This window comes from Falco cherrug, chromosome 1, assembly GCF_023634085.1.
Source record: "Falco cherrug isolate bFalChe1 chromosome 1, bFalChe1.pri, whole genome shotgun sequence".
NCBI classification, from domain to species: Eukaryota; Metazoa; Chordata; class Aves; order Falconiformes; family Falconidae; genus Falco; species Falco cherrug.
In genome coordinates, this window is record NC_073697.1 from 95,333,635 (window position 1) to 95,351,955 (window position 18,321).

Below are 18,321 nucleotides of genomic sequence, written 5' to 3' on the forward strand. Positions count from 1 at the left end.
TCTTATATGTATTAACAAGCTTGTGTTAAATCAGCAAAAAAAAAATCTGTTCAAGGGAAACTTAGTTTTTGTTTTTGTTTGTCCTCTCCCTCAACATTTTTTCTTCTTTTATATATCTAAGTACAAGGATTGCCTGCATCAAGGTTAATTAAAGAGTTTAGATAAAGTGTACTTATTTATGTTAAAGGCTGCATCTTCGTGCTTGCGGTATCTGATGGCTGTACAGAACCACCTCCTCAGTAACACTATTTTGATTAAACCTGATGAAAATGATGACAGTGACAGCTCCTTGCAGGGAGAGACATTGAAGGTACAGGTAAACACCAAGTTTTATTCTAGTATGGCTCTCTACAGTCAGTGTTCCTGCAACACCTCTTGTTTCTGCAGTATATTCTGCTTATGCTGTTTTGTTGATTCTTTTCCTCTTGATAAAGTTAAATTACGGTGGACAGTTTTTTCCTGTTCTCCAGCTAAAGTCTGCAATTGTTTTGTGTTCAGTATTGCAGCTTGGGTTGTATATTGTCAGTGAGAGGAGACACTTCCCTTCCTAAATATACATACAATGAGGTTAAGAATGTATTTTAATTAACAAATGCAGTAATAAAATTCATGTACCAGGAATCCTTTCTGGACATATTACATCCCCACGCACCCACTCCCCACTTTCTCTTCTCCAAATCACTTAGGTGGTCTTTGAAAAAATGTTTTTCGGATTTAAATAGGAAAGGGTTTTCTCATTTGCTTACCTGGCTTCTGCTTTTTTGCAGTTTTAACTTGTAAAGCTTATGTAGAACCACCTACATCTGTTGTCTGAAATAGTGTGAGTTATGTTTGTGGCAAAGTTTGCAGACAGTGGTTGCTTTGCCGGTGTAAGGTTGTATTACACCATTAAAATGGTGTAATCTGATATTACTGCTGGAATAGTCTTGAATGAACTCAGAGAAGCCACATTTGTCCTAGCATGCAGGCTGTCTTGTCATAGTAGTTTTTGTAACAGTAACAGTTCTTCTATAATGCTATTGACTTCTGAATTTCTGGTTTGTTAAGCTGATTTTGTCTGCTGCTCTTGGAGACTTCATGTGCTTGTAATCTGCTGCAGTTGAAAATTACTGGTTCAGGCTCATTGAGTAAATGCTAAATACTGTAGTACTGTTGTTGTCTCACTATTCACCCATGTTTTCATTGTTCAGTTTCTCTCTCTACAGTGCTCCTCATACGTGCTAGGACATTCTGTCACCAATGCTGTACCTTGGCTGGCTAACAGCTCTCTCTCCTGTGCTGGACTTGGGGATTCCTTCCCTCTAGAAACTGGGATGTGCATCCTGTAAAATATGCACCTAGTTTCTCCCAGCACTTTGGGGCTTAGCATTAATCAAATTTAAGTCTTGGATGAATCTACTGCTGCAGGCCTGCCAGGTCACATTATCATTCTTTTAATTTAGAAATCCATCGTTTTGTTCTGTTGTCCTTTTTTTGGTATTCTCTAATAATTTAAGTATCCTGTAAATTTTTTTGTACCTAGGAGCTAAAGACCAGCATTTTGTCTCTTGCTACGCAAATTCTGACAGGATGTGATGAAGTCTTAGAAATGCTGCAACAAGTCACTACAGCACTAATAAACAGTGACATTTCTGATAGAGAGCAAAGGTAAGACAAATAGGAGCGTGCTAACTTGCAAACAGTAAACTGTTGCTTTTTGTGTCTTATTGTACAAGCACAGTTAGTATTACTTATTCTTTATCGCTTCATATTGCTCTTTGAATGTATAGGAATTGTTTCTTACTATAGCATTTGCTTAGCACTTATCTTTTGAAGAATTTAGAATCAGACACTTCATGTCGGTACTACTAGCTTGATAATCTATAGAAATTTCAAGTTGGTAAGGTTTTAGCCAGTTACAATGCTCTTTATGAGCAGGGTAACGTACTAGTTAGTCAGCTGGGAATATTCCTGTAAGCTAGAAAATTTTTTTAATTTTTTAAATTCCTGACTATTACATCTCTAGTAGCTGGACTAGATATTTTATCCATGACAAGTCTTGGATGTTGTTGATATCCTGCATGTGTCATCAGATAGCTTGACCTTGCACTTCCATGTCTTCCCTCCCCTTAAAAAATATATGTTGGGAATGGGATGTTAACAAAAGCTGTGAACCTTTTCTCTCCTTAAACAAACACCTCCCTCTCCCAGTTGTTTCAGGTTTCTGTTTCTATGCTTTTCTGTGTCTGCAAGATTAGTTTTGTTTATTGACAATACACAATTCCTTTGAGGTATTTTCAGATAGGCTTCACGCTCAAATATATCATTGTAGCTACAGATTCTTTTCAAGTACTTTTGAGCTATGTGTGCTAGGAGCCTGATATACATACTGAGCAGATACATTTGTGTTTGATGTGGACTTTCATCCCATGCCCGTGGGAGTTTATAATTTTCTAAGTAATTATTAAACTCTTGATTTACTGTCTTCTGGTCTATCATTGTTAAGTAAGAATTGAGAGCAAAAACTAGGTTGCTAACACTGGAGAAAGGGTAATGTTTTCAAGATAGTAAGTTTTGGGGTTTATTTTTAAATATAATGGAAATGTTCTCTGCTGAATTTTGAATTGCCTACTTACGCAATCCGTTACGAGATTAAACGGATGACTAAAAATAGTAGCGATACTCTATGAAAATAGTTGTTACTCTGTAAACCTTCACTTTCATTGCAGATTAAAAGGCCTGGAGCAAATTACAAAGGCTACTATGCTTGGTCATCTGCTTCCTGTCCTACTGACATCTCTGATGCATCCAAATTTGCAGACTCTAACTATGGCTGATGCCTTGATGCCTCAGCTGGTGCAGCTGGTCCTTTACACAAGTCAGGTACGGTCTTTGTGTCAGAATTTGTCTACAAAATAAAAAATTGAGGCATGCATGTACTAAAATGCTGTGGATCTTGGTCAACTTTCTGCAATAAGCAATCCACAGATCATAATTTAAGAATTGCTCAACAGCTACAAAAGCTGATAATGCTGGATATTAAACTTGACTGGGTACAACAGCTACTAGGTGGTGATTTATTGTCAATAACAACATACAGTGTGATTGTTAATATATTTCAATGATGAAGTCTTAAAATGATTTGCTGGTTGCATGTTTCTAACACTCTGTTTTGTGCCACAGACTGCACTGTTGCTTAAAACTCAGTCTCCAGTTTTCTCAGAACTGCACAGTTCCCCCAGTGGTGCATCAGAACAGAAGGGGAAGCTGTTACCTGATGAGAGGTGATTTTCTTTAGATCTAGATCTTTTTCCTGGGATAAAATACCTTAGCTGTAATGCTCATTTGACCCTTGCTGTGGGATAAATCTTAAAGCATCAATATTTTTATTTTTTTTTAAAGGCAAAGCTGTAATTGTTTGTGAGGCTGTCTTAGAGATACATAAGCTTTTACAAAAGGCAATTAATTCTAATTTTTTTTTGCATATAGAATTAAATGATTTGTATCTTCAGGTACTTTACACAGGCTATGGTTTGTTTTGTTTTTCTCCTCCCCTCAAGCATTAGGAATTAATTCTAAATGTGCATCTTGGAATAAATTAGACTAAGGAAGACCATCATGAGAAAATGTAAATTGCTCTGGCAGCATAAGATAGTATGAAAAACATTGGAAAGGTATTAAATGGTTTAATTTATGTAGAGAAATATAACTATTTTAAGTCCTGCATTTAAATAGTGTGTCTTAGCTCAAAGTTATACAGCTTCTGCTCAGAAACACGCAGCTAAATTAAATAAGAAATGCTTATCATAGCTATTTGCAGTGTTGCAGAATTTGTTGTATTAAACAACTTGTGATAATGTGTAATGTACTGTGTGAAAACTCTGAAGAATTTATTTTCAGTCCTCCTTCAAATTACAAGCTTCAGTGAAATATTAGGCATATTGGTTTATGACAGTGTAATCAGTTTTGGGTGCTGTCCCAGGAGGGGAGGTTTTTTATGCTACTAAGTGTGTGTTAGAATCCATATATAGTACCATTTATTTTTTTTATGGTGCTACTTAGCTTGTTTACCATAATTTGGAAAGCATAGGGAAAAGTTCAGATTTTACAGGTCAGAGATTGGCATAGTTATCTCTAATGTGCAGAGTTCATGCTACTTAAGTTCTATATTTTCCTGCAACACATCTGTGCCTAAAATGAGTCAATACTTTGTGTCATTATGTATCAATACTGAGAGGTGATTTTTAGTACTTCATAGTTTGATGTCTGAATATATAGTAAAAATCTGTGTGTTGAATTTTAGGACGTAATTTTTCACTCTGATTTCAGAATGCTGGAAGAGAAAGAAGAACCAGGTTTTCTTACGGGTTTGAAGATCCCTGCTCCCTGGGCTGCTGGCAAGACAGTAGAAACAGTTCATCCCGTCAGGGATAACTATAAATTTAAAGAAACTGTACATATTCCAGGAGCCCGCTGTTTATATCTTAGATTTGACAACAGATGTTCTTCACAATACGATTATGATAAGGTAAGCAAGGGCCAATTCAGAAATACTTTCTTTTGTATGTCTTTCCATCAGCAGCATTTCCCATTGTCATCATTTCTGCCCTTGTCTCTTATGGCATCTTATTTCCCATGTTCAGGATAATGCAGGAGGTTTTTATTGATAAGAGCTTATTAGTGTACACGGTAATGCCACAGCCTGCCTACTTCAAGCCTGTAAAGTACAAGGATGCAGAGAGGTTTTTTCTTGTGTGAATAACTTCAAAAGAATTCTTGAGTTTCATCTTAAGACTACACTTAGCTAAACAATAGAAAATGTACAAAGAGTTGTTGACATAAAAAGGCGAGAAAGTGACTCTAAGAGGTGCATGTTTAATGTCTGTTATTCTTAAAACAATCCAGAAAGAATATATGCTGAATTGTTCTTGTGTATTTGTTTCAGAACATAGTATCCAGTGATTGTTTCAATGTTTAAGACCTGTTAATTATGAGGATCTTTTGTTAAGTGTTAGGCTCTGTAATTAGGAAGTTACTTTAAAAGGTGTCAGAAGTAGTAGTTACAAAACAGGAGAGAGATAGTAGGCTCCAGAGGTATGGGGGTTTGAGGTGGAGGGGGGGTGCGTGGTTTGAGTGTTCCCCCCCTCAGAAATTCATACCAACTCTTCCTTTATTATTTTTTTTAAGCTCACTTTGTGATGGCTCAGACTGTCAAAGTTTGACTTCCTTCTTGGTTTTCCTGTTTTTTGGTTTTCCATATTTCTCAAATTTTAATCTGGCTGCCTTGTTTGTACATCAGCAGTTTGTTTAAACTGGGCAGGTTAATTTTTCTCCCCCTTGATTATAAATAGCTTGTTTATATAGATTAATATAAACAAGTATTTTCAATTTCAAGAACACAACTAATAACACTTACTTGCTTTAGAGCTACTTGTGCTGCTTGCTAATTCTTGCCATATACTCTTTGACACAGAGCAAGTCCTGTGATACTCCCATTATTTATAAGCATCTTTAATGTCACTCCTTATTGGTTAAACTCTGCCAGAAAACTTTGGGCCTTATCATGTTTCCACTGAAGTCTCTGACAAAATACTAAGTTTGATGGGAGCAAGATCAATCCCTTTATTAGTAGAGGGGCAGTATGTTCTAGTTAGCTCAGCATGAGGACTGGAAGTTACGATTTCTTCTGACTTTGGCTCCCAGTTCTGCTGCTGACTTGCTTTGTGACCTCGGGGACAAGTCGCTCAATTTCCTCTCTGCGTCAGTTTCCCCATCTGTAAAATGGGGATAATAATACTTGCCTACTCACCTCACAGGGCTGTTGTGAGGATTTGTTAATGTTGATAAAGCGCTTTGAAAATATAAAGCGCGGTGTAAGTGCTAAGTATTATTATTATTATTAGATTTTCTTGTTTTTCTCTTACAGTCTAACAGTGTATTTTATGTTTTGAAGTTGGTGATCTATGCTGGTCCTAACACAAACAGTAGGAAGGTTGCTGAGTATGGAGGCAATACACTGGGATATGGCAGCCGTAGTGTCTTAGGAACTGGTTGGCCGAAAGACTTAGTAAAGGTACAGTATTAAAATCCAACAATCTTTAACATAGAAAAATCCCCTTTGGAAACAATGTCAAGTCTATTTTAACCCTTATAGCAATGAAGTCAAAGCTTTTAAATGTCTGGTCAGCCATGATGAGATCACTTAAGTCAGCTGTTGTGTCCTTGGGGAATAACTTTAAACTCAACTGTGTGTTATGTGTGGTGCTTCTCTTTGAGCTTATCTTGTTTTGTTATGTCTTACTGGAATTCATTATTGGTACATTTTGGTTCTGGAGTCTCTACTGGCACTACTTTTATCATAAATATATATTCCTAGGACAAATTCTTGCACAATTTGAGGCAATGTGTATTTTCCCAAGGTCTGTGGACATAACTGCATGTTTTTTAACAGTAACCCACAAATGTAACAAGTCGTAAATGTAGCAATTTTCCAACCATTTGTGTTGGGTTTTAAAATTACGTTGGATACTTTTGACAGTAAAGCTAAGACAGAAAAATCTCAAATGTCTTGAAAATTCAGTATTTCAAGAATTTTGCGGTTATGTTCCCTCAGATTGTATGCAGTATGATTTATTTTTTTAATATGTTTGTGCTGCTGTATTGCCCTACACTAAAACTGGGCTTATATACATAACAAAAATTTCCAAAAGAAAAACAAGAAGTAAAAACCTGTAAAGCAATTTCAGACAAGCACTTGGCTGTTTGCAGTTAATGGAATTTCATTTATTTTTCGGACATAGATTTTTATACTGTTTTTTTAGCAAACTCTTCTATTAATGTGTTGACATTCTTCTTGAAGAGCATGTCTGTCTTCCTTCAGGAAGAAAACTGTTGATTATTGCATGGTTTCTTGCAGACAAACAGTGAATGAGTTTTGATGAAAATCAAAGCCAAGTAACACAGATTGATAAATTCTATGTTGGTTTTTTGTTTTACTATGTAGTTAGCCACCAGCAAAATTAAACAAATTTTCAACTAAAAGGTATCCTTACAAAAGGGAAGAATCTTAAATCAGAGTATATTATTGGAGATAAAAATAATACTTAGATAACTGTCATTAAAAACATTAAGCCATAATAGAAGCCACTTTTATGAAAAGCCTGTTTGTTTGCATCAATTCTTAAATGTATCTTCTTTTTTCCCCCCCTCCCCCCCTCTCCCTCCTCCCCATCAAAATTTTAAGGTGGAAGGAGATACAGTCACCTTCTCCTTTGAAATGCGGAGTGGTCGTGAGCACAACACTCCAGACAAAGCTATGTGGGGCTTTGCTTGCACTGTTCGAGCACAGGTACTCAAACATGACAGATTCCATGGGAGAGGTTCACCTTCAATTTATCTTCTGTCTGTTACACATTCCAAATCAAATAGAAATGTACTTCGAAGTTGGAAGTGAACTTTTGAAATTTAAAACAGTAATTTTTGGCAATAAGACAAACCATCTTTTTACAATGTAAAGGACCTAAGTTTTAGACGTTTGGCTTTCTTAGCTAGAGATATCCTGTGGCATGGTCTGTATCATGCTTAGGGTTTTATGAAGATAGTTATTACCAAGTATGTCTTTATCTGTCTCTTGCTATTGGCACTGGACTTGGGTGAAGGCACTTTAATATCCCCTGCTGCTTGTAGATCAGGATTTCTTTGGAGAGATGGGTATCTTGTAACAACCTGGAAAGCGGAGATTTAATGAGGGAATGCTGATTCCAGCCTATAAAGAAGAGAGGGGAGGGACACTGGGATCAAACATAAGGAAACTTGAACTCCACTGTCAGGAAGCTAGGACTAGGCCTGTGAGATGACAGATCTGCACGCCAGAGAATGACTGAACCAAAAATAACTTTACATTTTCTTCCTTGGTTCAGGAAAATAATGTTTAAATCCTTTGTTTCTTGTCTTAAGGAGTTGTTATATATTGCTTTTAATTGTTAAGTATTTTTTCGCTATACCTCTGTATGAGACCTACAATTGATAGATAAATATCTATAACTTTTATATAGAAAATTATATATAAGAAATATAGAATCTCCTATCTTGAAATATATTGGGGAAGGACTTCGTGGTTGATTGATTAGTGCAACTTATCACTGTTCCTACTACAGGAGTCTTCAGAGGATGTGTCAGGAGGCTTGCCGTTCTTAGTTGACCTGGCACTTGGTCTTTCTGTGTTAGCTTGTTCTATGCTGCGAATATTATACAATGGACCAGAAATTACCAAAGATGAAGAAACCTGTCAAGAGCTCTTAAGATCTAAACTATTGCAAAGGTAAAAAAAAAAAAAAATTTGATCTGCGTCCGCATGTGGGAAGGTGACTTTTGTAGTTGTGTGCAAGTTGTGTGCAAGTTTTAAGATGAAGTTTTGATAATTTTTCCTGCAGAGTCTGTTGAGCAGTTCTGTGTTGCCTAAAACTAAGGGAGTATTCTCTCTAATAGAGGTTTTCTTTAGAACAAGTAGAGGAGAATTGGGCTATGCTTGCTACAAGCCATGCTGAATATATTAATAAGTAGTCTGTCTTTGTAATGTGTCGTTGTCTTTCTGAAAGAACAGGGAGTGTTAGAGAAGAAAAAAACTGAAAATCCTTTTCATCTGTTCTTATTTTCCCAGGTGCCAGTGGCAGGTGGAAGCTAATGGTGTGATATCTCCAGCCCTTACACCCAGTCCCTCTCCGTTGCCTCTTACTATAGATGAAGATAGAGAATTTACATATCCTTCTGATGTTCTAGTGCCTCCAGTTGGACACTATTTTGATCTGCCTAGGATTAGACTGCCTCCAGGAATCATGATAAAACTCAGGGAAATTTCTGGACGTGCTCGGCCTCAGTTTAGACCTAGTATAAAGTGAGTAGTTATTGTTTTGCTCTGTTTTTCTAACTTGACTTTTGTTTGAAATGTTTGGTGCCGAAGTGAACAAGCTAAAAAAGCAGCAGTGAGGACGTGGCATGCCTGTCATGTGTTGTGGTATGCATTTAATATCCTGCAGATATTTATTTGTGAATGCAGCATCTAGTGAATTGTGAATATAAATTGTCAAAGTTTGCCCATTATTCGTGCTTAATCAGTTTGGCTTTACCTATAACCCTAGGGAAGTGATTCAGCCAGAAGTAATGGAGGAGATGGTGGTTTCTTGTGTGATTAAACATTTGAATTTGGTTGATGCACTCCAGTCCCTGATAAATTTCCAGTATCAGGAAGAACATGCTGAAGAATATGATTTACTTTGTAAAATTATGGGAGAGACCTTCAAGAAGCTAAATGCCATGGAGAGACAATTGCAGGTAAAAATAAAACTACATAAAACAGAAGGCTTTTTTTAAGAATAAAGTTGTATTAACAGCATTTTAGAAACAGGAATGCAAAATGTACTCAGATTTCTTCTTTTAAGTCTGCTCCTCAAGATGAACAGCTGCAATAGGTATTATTCTTGTCTCTTTATTAGAGTGTGGCCGAGCTGGAGCAGAAATGGCAGAATGAGGTAGATGACGCTATGCATGGGAAGCTGGAGAACAATGTCCCCTTCTTTTATGATTATCATTTCAATGAGGTAAGCATTGTGGCTGCTGTGTGCACTCATGCTTCACGCTGCTCTCAACACATGTTCATCCTCTTCCTTCACTTTGTTTAGAGCAAGATGAAAGAACTAGAACTTCTGTGTTCAATGAAGGAAGTTTCTTTTGATGGAAGTGATCTTGAGAATGTGGTCCTGGCATTAAGGTTAGTAGCTTGGCTGGGGAGTGTACCATTTAGGCAAGGTACTTAAAATAGCGGCAGCTTTAAGCAGCTGTGGAATTTCACTGAGTTCCAAAGGTAGTTATGCAGTTAGTTGCCTACACACACGCTTATCCAGCTAGGCACTTGAATCTCATTGTACCTTGTGACACTTAAAGATGTGAACCAGAAGCTGGTGCTAAATGTTTCGAAAACATTTTATGCCTAATTCCATTAAGAGCTCATAGACCTATAGAAAGAATACAGTCTTTGGGAGCAGATTTAGATGGATGGAATTCAGATGAACTTCTAACCAGGGATGCAGATACTTTAAGACTTTATTTTTCTGTCTGTCTAGCAATATATGATTAAATTGTTAGAAACATTTGTGCTAAAAATATTTGTTACTATATTTTTATGTATTAGCTATATATTAGCTAAATATAATATCTATATTAGTACCTACAGCTACTAGTACTTACTAACAAATCACTTGTTTGGGGTTTTTTTCTGCTTTGAAGGCATAGAATAGTTGACGCTGTATGCCTTCTTTAAAATAACTGTTCTCACAGTAACAATTCATTTCAGAAGGCATTAGAACAAAATTGAGTTTGCTGCTTCTATTTTTCTTTCATAATCTTAGGGAGAAGTTTTTTCAAGAAGTGAATTCACTGATACAGAAGACCTCTCATCCCCTAGCAAAAACAAAAACATTAGTTAAAAGCTTGATGAACAGAGCAGAGCTGTTATTACATGTCACTATTGCGGCACAGTCGGGTATCACAAGAAGTATATCTGGTACCCCTGCAGAGACTCCAGGTACATATCATACTATCAGCATTGTACCTTTTTTTCCTAAAGATATAATTTATTCTTTCTCTTATTATGTCTCTTTAAATTAAATTAAAATTAAACCTTCTCTTTTGCACTTTCTCATATTAAATAAATTCTTTTACAGTAAATGAATTTGTCTTTGTTTTCTGATGGCCATAAACATGGTAAATTAAGGTCTGATTAATAGTATGTCGAATTTAAACTCTAGTCCCCTGAATTTTTGAGGGGAAAATGCTTAACCTAATCAAATCAAAACTAACTTGAAACTAACTGTAAACAGGAAAGTCCTCAGAACTGAGATGTAAGTTCTTGCTTGGACTGGGTTTTCCCCATGCTATGTTATAACTTCCACTGGCATGTCCACAGTGATTTTAAAAACAGTGATTTGTAAAGAACCTCCTACACCAGGACTAACATTCTTTCATATTCTGCAGCCTGTAAATCAGCATCTGAAACAAAAGTGATATCACATGCAGTCCGCCAGCCTGTCTTTCTTCGCAGTATGTCAGCACCATCTGACTTAGAAATGATTGGTAATGAAGATATTGAGTTTGCTAGATCAAGTCAAAGGTATACAAGCATTTATTCCATTAAACTGCTTTACAATAATGTGGCCTGTGGTGTTAAAATCACCATAAACTTTGCAAGCATAGCAGATTTTTTTTCATTGGATCAGCTTACTGATGCCATGTGTAATTATCCTATATTCTCATAGGCGCCGCCACGTTACCAGCCATAGAAGCAGCTCTTTTACTCTTCTCCAGTCACTGACCATTGAGGACAGCAGAGATAAACCCACATACAGTGTTTTACTGGGGCAACTGTTTGCTTTCATTGGAACCAATCCTGACCAAGCGGTATGTCATTTTACATGTCCTAAACCATGATACTTTCAAATTCAAACCTTCATAAAGAAGGGAGGTGTCATTAACAAAACCAAACCAAATCTTCTAGGTATCCAGCAGTGGTTTTCTGCTAGCTGCTCAGACACGGTGGCGTCGTGGGAATACAAGGAAGCAAGCCCTAGTGCACATGAGAGAGTTGCTGACGGCGGCTGTTCGGGTTGGTGGTGTGACGCATCTTGTAGGCCCAGTGACCATGGTACTTCAGGGAGGGCCGAGGTTTGTTCATTTCTCTGAAAATAATTAAATGTTTCTGTCTCTTAGAAGGTAGTACATTGCTTTGTGTGAAGAAAAACCGTGAGAAGTGACTAGCTGTGAGGGCTCAAGCTGGCACAACTAAGCTTGCAACAATTAGTGTGACCCTGTGTGGTAAAAAGGCAGAAACTTCTAAGAAATGCTTTCATTTGGCAGTAGATAAACTTCCCTTTCATACTGGGATGATGTGACCACAGATACGTATATAGAGTATCTTACTGTCCTGAACTTAATTCTAAGTTCATGTTAATTAGGTAGTAGTAGATTTGGCTTATAGTAGTACTGTCATTTAAATTTGATAAATATTTTGTAAGTATTTTGTTTGTGATACACAGTTTTGCTTCTAAATATTCTTTGAGTAATTCTTAATATGTGCCGATTATTATTTTTTTTTTAAAACTACATTTGGAAGTCTGTTCGTGTTATTTAACCTAGAAAGCCTGCCATTTCAAATATCTAACTACCAACAGAATTGAAGAGCTCACGTGTGGTGGGATGGTGGAACAAGTCCAGGAAGCTTTTGGAGAGACGATGACGTCTGTGGTCTCGCTGTGTGCTCGCTACCCCATTGCTTGTGCAAACAGCATTGGCCTCTTATGCACAATACCTTACACAAGGTATGAAAGTATTCCTTTCAGGAAGGGAAGGAGGGCATCCACAGCTGTCCTTATTAGCTTTTGCCTTTAAAGAGAAGTATTATATGGAATAAATATATTCCTTTTATTTGTCATGAGGAGTATCTGAGAACATCCTGTTTTCTCAGAATACAGAATTTCAGCTGGGGAAGGCAAGGGAGAGACAGAACCATCTTTCTGCAAAGTGAAGTAACTAATTGCTGAGTTAACAGCAAGTTCTGAATTTTCCATGTGTCTGTTGCTAGTGACTAAAAAGTTACTTCAGTAAAATCTGAATTCCTCTTCTTCTACAGGAGTGAAGAGAAGTGTTTGGTACGCAGCGGCCTGGTACAACTTATGGACCGGCTTTGCAGTTTAAGCAGCCAGACTGAATCCAGTTCAAATGAAAAACAGACTAAGAAACAGAAGGTGGCCACCATGGCTTGGGCTGCCTTCCAGGTGCTAGCCAATCGCTGTGTCGAATGGGAGAAGGAAGAAGGTAGGAATGCTGCCAACTGTCTTTCTCCTGTGTGCTTTAGAATTGCCCAAGTGCCTGTGACGTGGTGTCAATGTAAAGGCATTTGACTTCAGTACTGTGCGGGTTTGTGGAATACAAAAGTGGATACCAAAATAAGTTGATTTTCTTTTTGGTTTTTTTAATTCCTTTTTTTCCTTCTCACGGGAGTGTTTGTTGCAGATAATTACAAGTCTGCCACCTGGTTCTGTCTAGACATAACCAGAGAACTTGGAGACCCTGAGTGATCACTTACGCTTTACTTCTGTGACAGGATTCATCCGTAACATAGATAAACTTATCTGTGCTATTGGCTCATGGGACATAATGTTGTACAGGTTTTATTTTTAATTAAAGACAGGTTTATATGCATAAGTTTTGCTATAGCAAAACAAAAATATTTTTTACTATTTTGTGTGTATGGGTAAGAAATCTGTGGAAGTGTTTTTGTTGATTACAATTGTGTATTCTGGCATTACTTTTAAAGGTGGTTCAACAGAAGCTGTTCATTCGGGTCTGGCTCGTCAGGTCTCCAGCCTTCTTACCAACCACCTCGCGAGAGCTACGGAGTGTTGTGGTAATCAAGCTGCAGGAAATGATGCGCTTCAAGATGTTCTCAGTCTTCTTAATGACCTGTCAAGGTACTAGACCTTTGTCTCTGGAGAATGTTTTTCTATGTATGAGAGCAGGTGAGGGTTCTCCTGGGGGTTGTTTTTTGGGTTTGGTTTGTTTGGTTTTGGTTTTGTTTTTTTACAGTAGCAAAGGTAAGGTAACTTTCAAAATCATTATAAAACTTGATTGTAAACTGATACTCATGTTTAATCAGGGCTATTAGATTATGTAATACCTGTTGCAGATACAATTTTGTCCAGCACTGAATTTTTTTTAAATTAAATCTTGTAAATTCATTTGTGTTTAATTCCAAAAGCATCATCAAAAATCAATTCTTTTTTTTTTAAACAGCAGTTACCTGGTTTGTTGGGTTTTTTTCCCTTTCAGGAGTCACATAGGTAAAGCAATCCTCAGCCAGCCAGCCTGTGTGTCCAAGCTTCTGTCACTTCTCTTAGATCAACGTCCTTCTCCAAAGTTGGTCCTTATAATCCTCCAGTTGTGTCGTGCTGCACTGCCTCTCATGAGTGTTGAGGACTGTGGAAATGTGGAATTGCCTCCCTGGAGTTATTCAGTGCCCTCTCTGAACAGTGAACAGGATGATCCCAGTGACCCAGCCTCCAAGATTGCCTCTCTGCTGTTGGCAAAGCTGGCAGATTATGTAGTACCAGGTACTAGCATCTTTTTGATGTCATGCTAATTTGAGAAATTGCAAAGCAAGTCATGTTTCTGCAAGGAGCTTTTGTATTGATGGAAAGCTTAAGTGGGAAAAGAAATGTGATATGTCAGTGTTGAAAGATGGGATATTTCTGTGACTTTCCATCTGCTTCTTAACTGTTCTCAGACTAAGTTGTGTATCACAGTGATGTTTTAGACACATCTCAGGTGTGTTAGCATTAGTTTCAAGGGCAAGACGGTTTGTTGGTGGAGCTCATGTTGTGTGTTTTTCTTTTTTCTTTTTTTTTTTTTTTTTGTTTTTTTTTTTTTGTTTTTAGGGTGCCAAACAGTTCTTTCTCCAACTGCCTCTGAGCCAGATACTACTTTGGCAAAAGCCAGCCCTAAAAATTCCATAAAAGGTGATAAAGATCCTGGAGAAGAAAGTGAGGCAGTTGATGGTAAACTTTCTATTTTTATTCATAAACGGGAAGACCAGTCATCCCATGAAGTCCTTCAGCCATTACTAAGGTAACCTTAACTCACTGGCTTGGAATTAGCAACCAATTTCGGCAGTTCAGTTTATCTTCTTTTTTTAAGTGCTACAGCTGTAGAAAAATGTATCCTAGACATAATAGTAAATGGGAAAGCAAAATGTCTTCCCAGTTTGTTGTTACTGGCAGAATAATAATATAATGCAAAAATGGTTTAGCATTAACTCAGTGTACTGTTACCTGTGTAAAAATGCATACCACTATGCTGAATTTGTGGTGAGGCAACAGCAGAAAAAATTTAAATCCCAGTGGTTCCTGAACTTGTCTGTTTTGTAGAAGACTATTTAGCAATGATGAGAGCAGCAAAGCTGAAACAAAGCAGAGTATTCAGATGTATAAAGGGAGGAGGGGGATAGGAAGTGTGATATTTTGTTTTTGCCTTGCTTACAAGCCACTTAAGCCACTAGCAAAGGAACATAAAAACACCTTAATCCGTCTGAAAACAGTCATGAAAAATTAGCTACCTAAATGATACTTCATCAGAAAAATTGAATGTATGTTGTTACAGTATTACAGAATATGTAGGACTAACAAATAGAATCAAAGCAAAATATCTTTACAAGCATTACTTTTAATAATGCATATGCTGGATAATAATTTGCGATTACAGCTTTTATTACTCTTAGTGCACATCTGGGTTCTGAGATCTCTGACTATCAAACAGCCAATGCTATCACCTCTTGCATTTTGTGTTATTTGTTTCATCTTCCCCCACTCCAAAGTGGTTTTAAACCCATGCCCTAAAAATGATACTCAAGGCTATAACTGTTGGGTGTTCTTAAGTGAACTCAGAGTCCTTAGGTGTTTGTGTTCAGTAAAAGCCAATTTTATGATGCTTCTTTTTGAGGGGGAAGGGTTAAATTGCTATGCAAGTAACTACATTCAATAGTATTAAATTCCTGTAGTAATTACAGTGCAGTTGTGTATGTCCTTGACTACCAAGTATTTCTATTACTGTTGAGCAATTCAGTTGCAAGGGTTGCTTTCAAATAATTTGAAAACATGTATATTATATTAAATTGGACAGCTATTTTTTTCCACCAATGAAAACAAAGCTAATGTGTTTTGTTTTCACTTTAATAGTAGCTCAGAAGGTCGTCCATTCCGACTAGGAACTGGAGCCAATATGGAGAAAGTGGTGAAAATGGATCGCGACATGACAAAAGTAAGAAAAGGAATAACTGAAGAATTACTCAACATTGTAAAAATCGGTGTCCAGTCAGAATTCATGGTTTTCAGTGATGTTAAATCCCCTTTGTTAAATGTTGTTTAATTTACAGAACTGTTCAGAAAGATAATGTTAACGTTATGTATGAAGTTATATAGTTACTGATGTAAATACAGGGGTAAAAGATGAAAAAGAATTTCAGTTGATGCTTCTTCTAACATTGTAGGTTATGTTATAGCCACTTCAGTAGTCTCTTTCCTGAAGTGTTTCATGCACATCGGTAGTACGAATTTTAAACCACATGCTTAAATTTTCATGTGTGTTTTCAGACACGTTCTTGAGTGTTTGTATTGGAAATACTCATGTGTGGCTTTTTGATCAGAGAAGAGAAACTATACATTAAGCTAAGAACAGAATATTGAAGGCAATGAATGCACATTGATCTGATCTCTTCGTAGATGAGAAAAAGCAACAGATTAAAACTGTCTTATGATTGTGACTAATACATATGCAGGAAGGTGTTTTGATGTGTTCTCAGCACTTCTACATATGCAGAGGGAGGGGAGTTAAATGCATCGCATAGTGTGGCCTTATAGACCTAATGAGTATTTATCTTACGGCAATTTTGTTTTCAGAGTGGCTGCTGTGAAGTTATTACAGAAGAAGCTGCTGCAGCTCTTCGAAAGGCAACTAAGTGGGCACAGTCTGGTCTAATTGTTAGTGTTGGGCCACCCATAGAAACCATCAATCCAGAAGCTACTAGTGGGTTGTCCACTGGGGACAAAAAGAAGACCGCACAAACCTCTATTTGCAGAGAGAGGAATTCTGAGCTTGCCAGGTAGGTCACTTCAATGCTGTACTTAAAGTCTAAATTCTGCTTTTCTGTGTATCAGTATTTGTGGTGCTCTAGAAAATAAACTGGATGTTCATAAACTTCCCTTTTATTGTGCTGCATATTGTTGTTGACAATGGAAGCTTCTTTTCCTTCTCTTGTTTTGAAATTTGAATGGGCAGCTTGCTTTCTTGTCCTGTATAGGACTGATCCTGTGAGGCCATTCATTAGTGGTCATGTTGCAAACAGCATGGCAGCAGAGGTGATCGCTTTGTTACATAGCTTGTTGATGGCACCAGAATCCAATGCAGCTCAGATATGGACAACAACTGCTGAAAAAGTAAGCAAATAAAAGATTAAGTATCAAATTCTACATCAAGCATGTATTGAGTAGTTAAGAGCACTTATTTATTAGCGATTTCCTAAGCTACTCCTTTTTTGATTTACTACTACTGATGCTTCAAACCGGGATGTGTAACTGCATAGAAGCAGCCCCTTCTAGTAGATAGTATCTATCTGATGGCTTAGGGTAGAATAAATAATCAAAAATTATCCAGCATTAGGGAATTGCCATTCTGCAATTCACCTATCACTTTTCAGTAATTAATAATGCTGATTTTCTTGGGAGTTACCTTGGCTTTGCCAGGTAGTTATTCTACCTTTGCTATTCAGTCCTCTTTGCCATGACCTCTGAGGGTCTGAAGTGTTGGCTGGAAGGTGCAGCCCACTGCTTTTATGTTCCTCTGCATCCGGTAGCACCTAATCTGTTGCTTAGGCTAAATCCCCGAGTGAAGACTTCTGCTGAGACCATGGATGTAACTCCACGATTCTAAAAGTTACTAGGGAATAGAACTGGCTTTGATCGTGTTCACACTTCAGAGAACTTAGAATATTCCAAGTTATATAATTCCCTTCAAGAACAAAAATAATTCTTCTGAGACTGTGTGTGTGGGCTGGAGGCTTGGGGTATTGGTTTTTGCTTGAATTGTGCTTTGAAGTCATTCTCTGGTATTTTTGCTTCTGTCTTCAGGTTCTGTCTCGGGCTCTGATGTACATTCCACAACTTGGGAAATATGCAGAAAGTATTTTGGAGAATGGGAGTAGCAGTGGAAGGAAACTTGCTAAACTTCAGAGAATTGCTCGGCAGGCAGTAGCTGCCCTTTGTGCTCTGGGTGGCTTTAAGGAGACAATTAAAATAGGGTCTGAAGTTCAGGTAACCCAGCACCATTCCTGTTTTGTACCTTAGATGAGAACTGGTGCTTTTGACCATGCTTTGCCTGCATTGGCATATTTGTGAAGCGGTGTGCAGACTGCCTGTGATTGTGAAGCAGTTGCAGTAACACTTGTAGAGACTGCTACTGTGTGTTATTTTTTTCCTAAAACATCCAGCGCTAATTGTGTGTGGTGTTAAACACTCTTTCTTGTTTGTAAAGCCTTAAATCTTATGCAAACCTTTTTTGGTTGTAGGTTTTGGGTAAAGGAATAGCAGGAAGCATTGGAGTTGTGGCATCTATTAATGAACAAGAAGGTATAGCAACGGTCAAATTTCCACCTACCAGTATAGACGGTAGAAAGACCTCACAAGCATCAGACACATTAACTATTCCATTATCTAGGCTCTGTGTTCCAAGATCTGAGGTACGGTA

At 37.4% G+C, this 18,321-nt stretch overlaps 1 protein-coding gene across 5 annotated transcripts in view; it reads left to right on the forward strand.

Annotated features, from left to right (window-relative positions):
* The window catches only part of HECTD4 (HECT domain E3 ubiquitin protein ligase 4), a 77,863-nt gene that overhangs the window by 30,261 nt on the left and 29,281 nt on the right, over positions 1-18,321 (forward strand). For 2 of the 5 annotated variants that reach the window (XM_055708976.1, XM_055709001.1), the window contains 26 exons: positions 188-316; positions 1,523-1,647; positions 2,709-2,862; positions 3,163-3,263; positions 4,309-4,507; positions 5,906-6,052; positions 7,223-7,327; positions 8,136-8,299; positions 8,639-8,872; positions 9,117-9,309; positions 9,471-9,575; positions 9,657-9,745; positions 10,383-10,558; positions 11,008-11,143; positions 11,289-11,430; positions 11,528-11,694; positions 12,201-12,347; positions 12,659-12,843; positions 13,346-13,499; positions 13,858-14,138; positions 14,463-14,652; positions 15,759-15,840; positions 16,479-16,681; positions 16,880-17,015; positions 17,706-17,888; positions 18,143-18,313. In XM_055708976.1, the coding sequence (XP_055564951.1) occupies positions 188-316; positions 1,523-1,647; positions 2,709-2,862; positions 3,163-3,263; positions 4,309-4,507; positions 5,906-6,052; positions 7,223-7,327; positions 8,136-8,299; positions 8,639-8,872; positions 9,117-9,309; positions 9,471-9,575; positions 9,657-9,745; positions 10,383-10,558; positions 11,008-11,143; positions 11,289-11,430; positions 11,528-11,694; positions 12,201-12,347; positions 12,659-12,843; positions 13,346-13,499; positions 13,858-14,138; positions 14,463-14,652; positions 15,759-15,840; positions 16,479-16,681; positions 16,880-17,015; positions 17,706-17,888; positions 18,143-18,313 (4,098 nt within the window). The remainder of the gene's footprint in view (positions 1-187; positions 317-1,522; positions 1,648-2,708; positions 2,863-3,162; positions 3,264-4,308; positions 4,508-5,905; positions 6,053-7,222; positions 7,328-8,135; positions 8,300-8,638; positions 8,873-9,116; positions 9,310-9,470; positions 9,576-9,656; positions 9,746-10,382; positions 10,559-11,007; positions 11,144-11,288; positions 11,431-11,527; positions 11,695-12,200; positions 12,348-12,658; positions 12,844-13,345; positions 13,500-13,857; positions 14,139-14,462; positions 14,653-15,758; positions 15,841-16,478; positions 16,682-16,879; positions 17,016-17,705; positions 17,889-18,142; positions 18,314-18,321) is intronic. The other 3 variants (XM_027797824.2, XM_055708984.1, XM_055708996.1) reach the window with 3 other exon arrangements.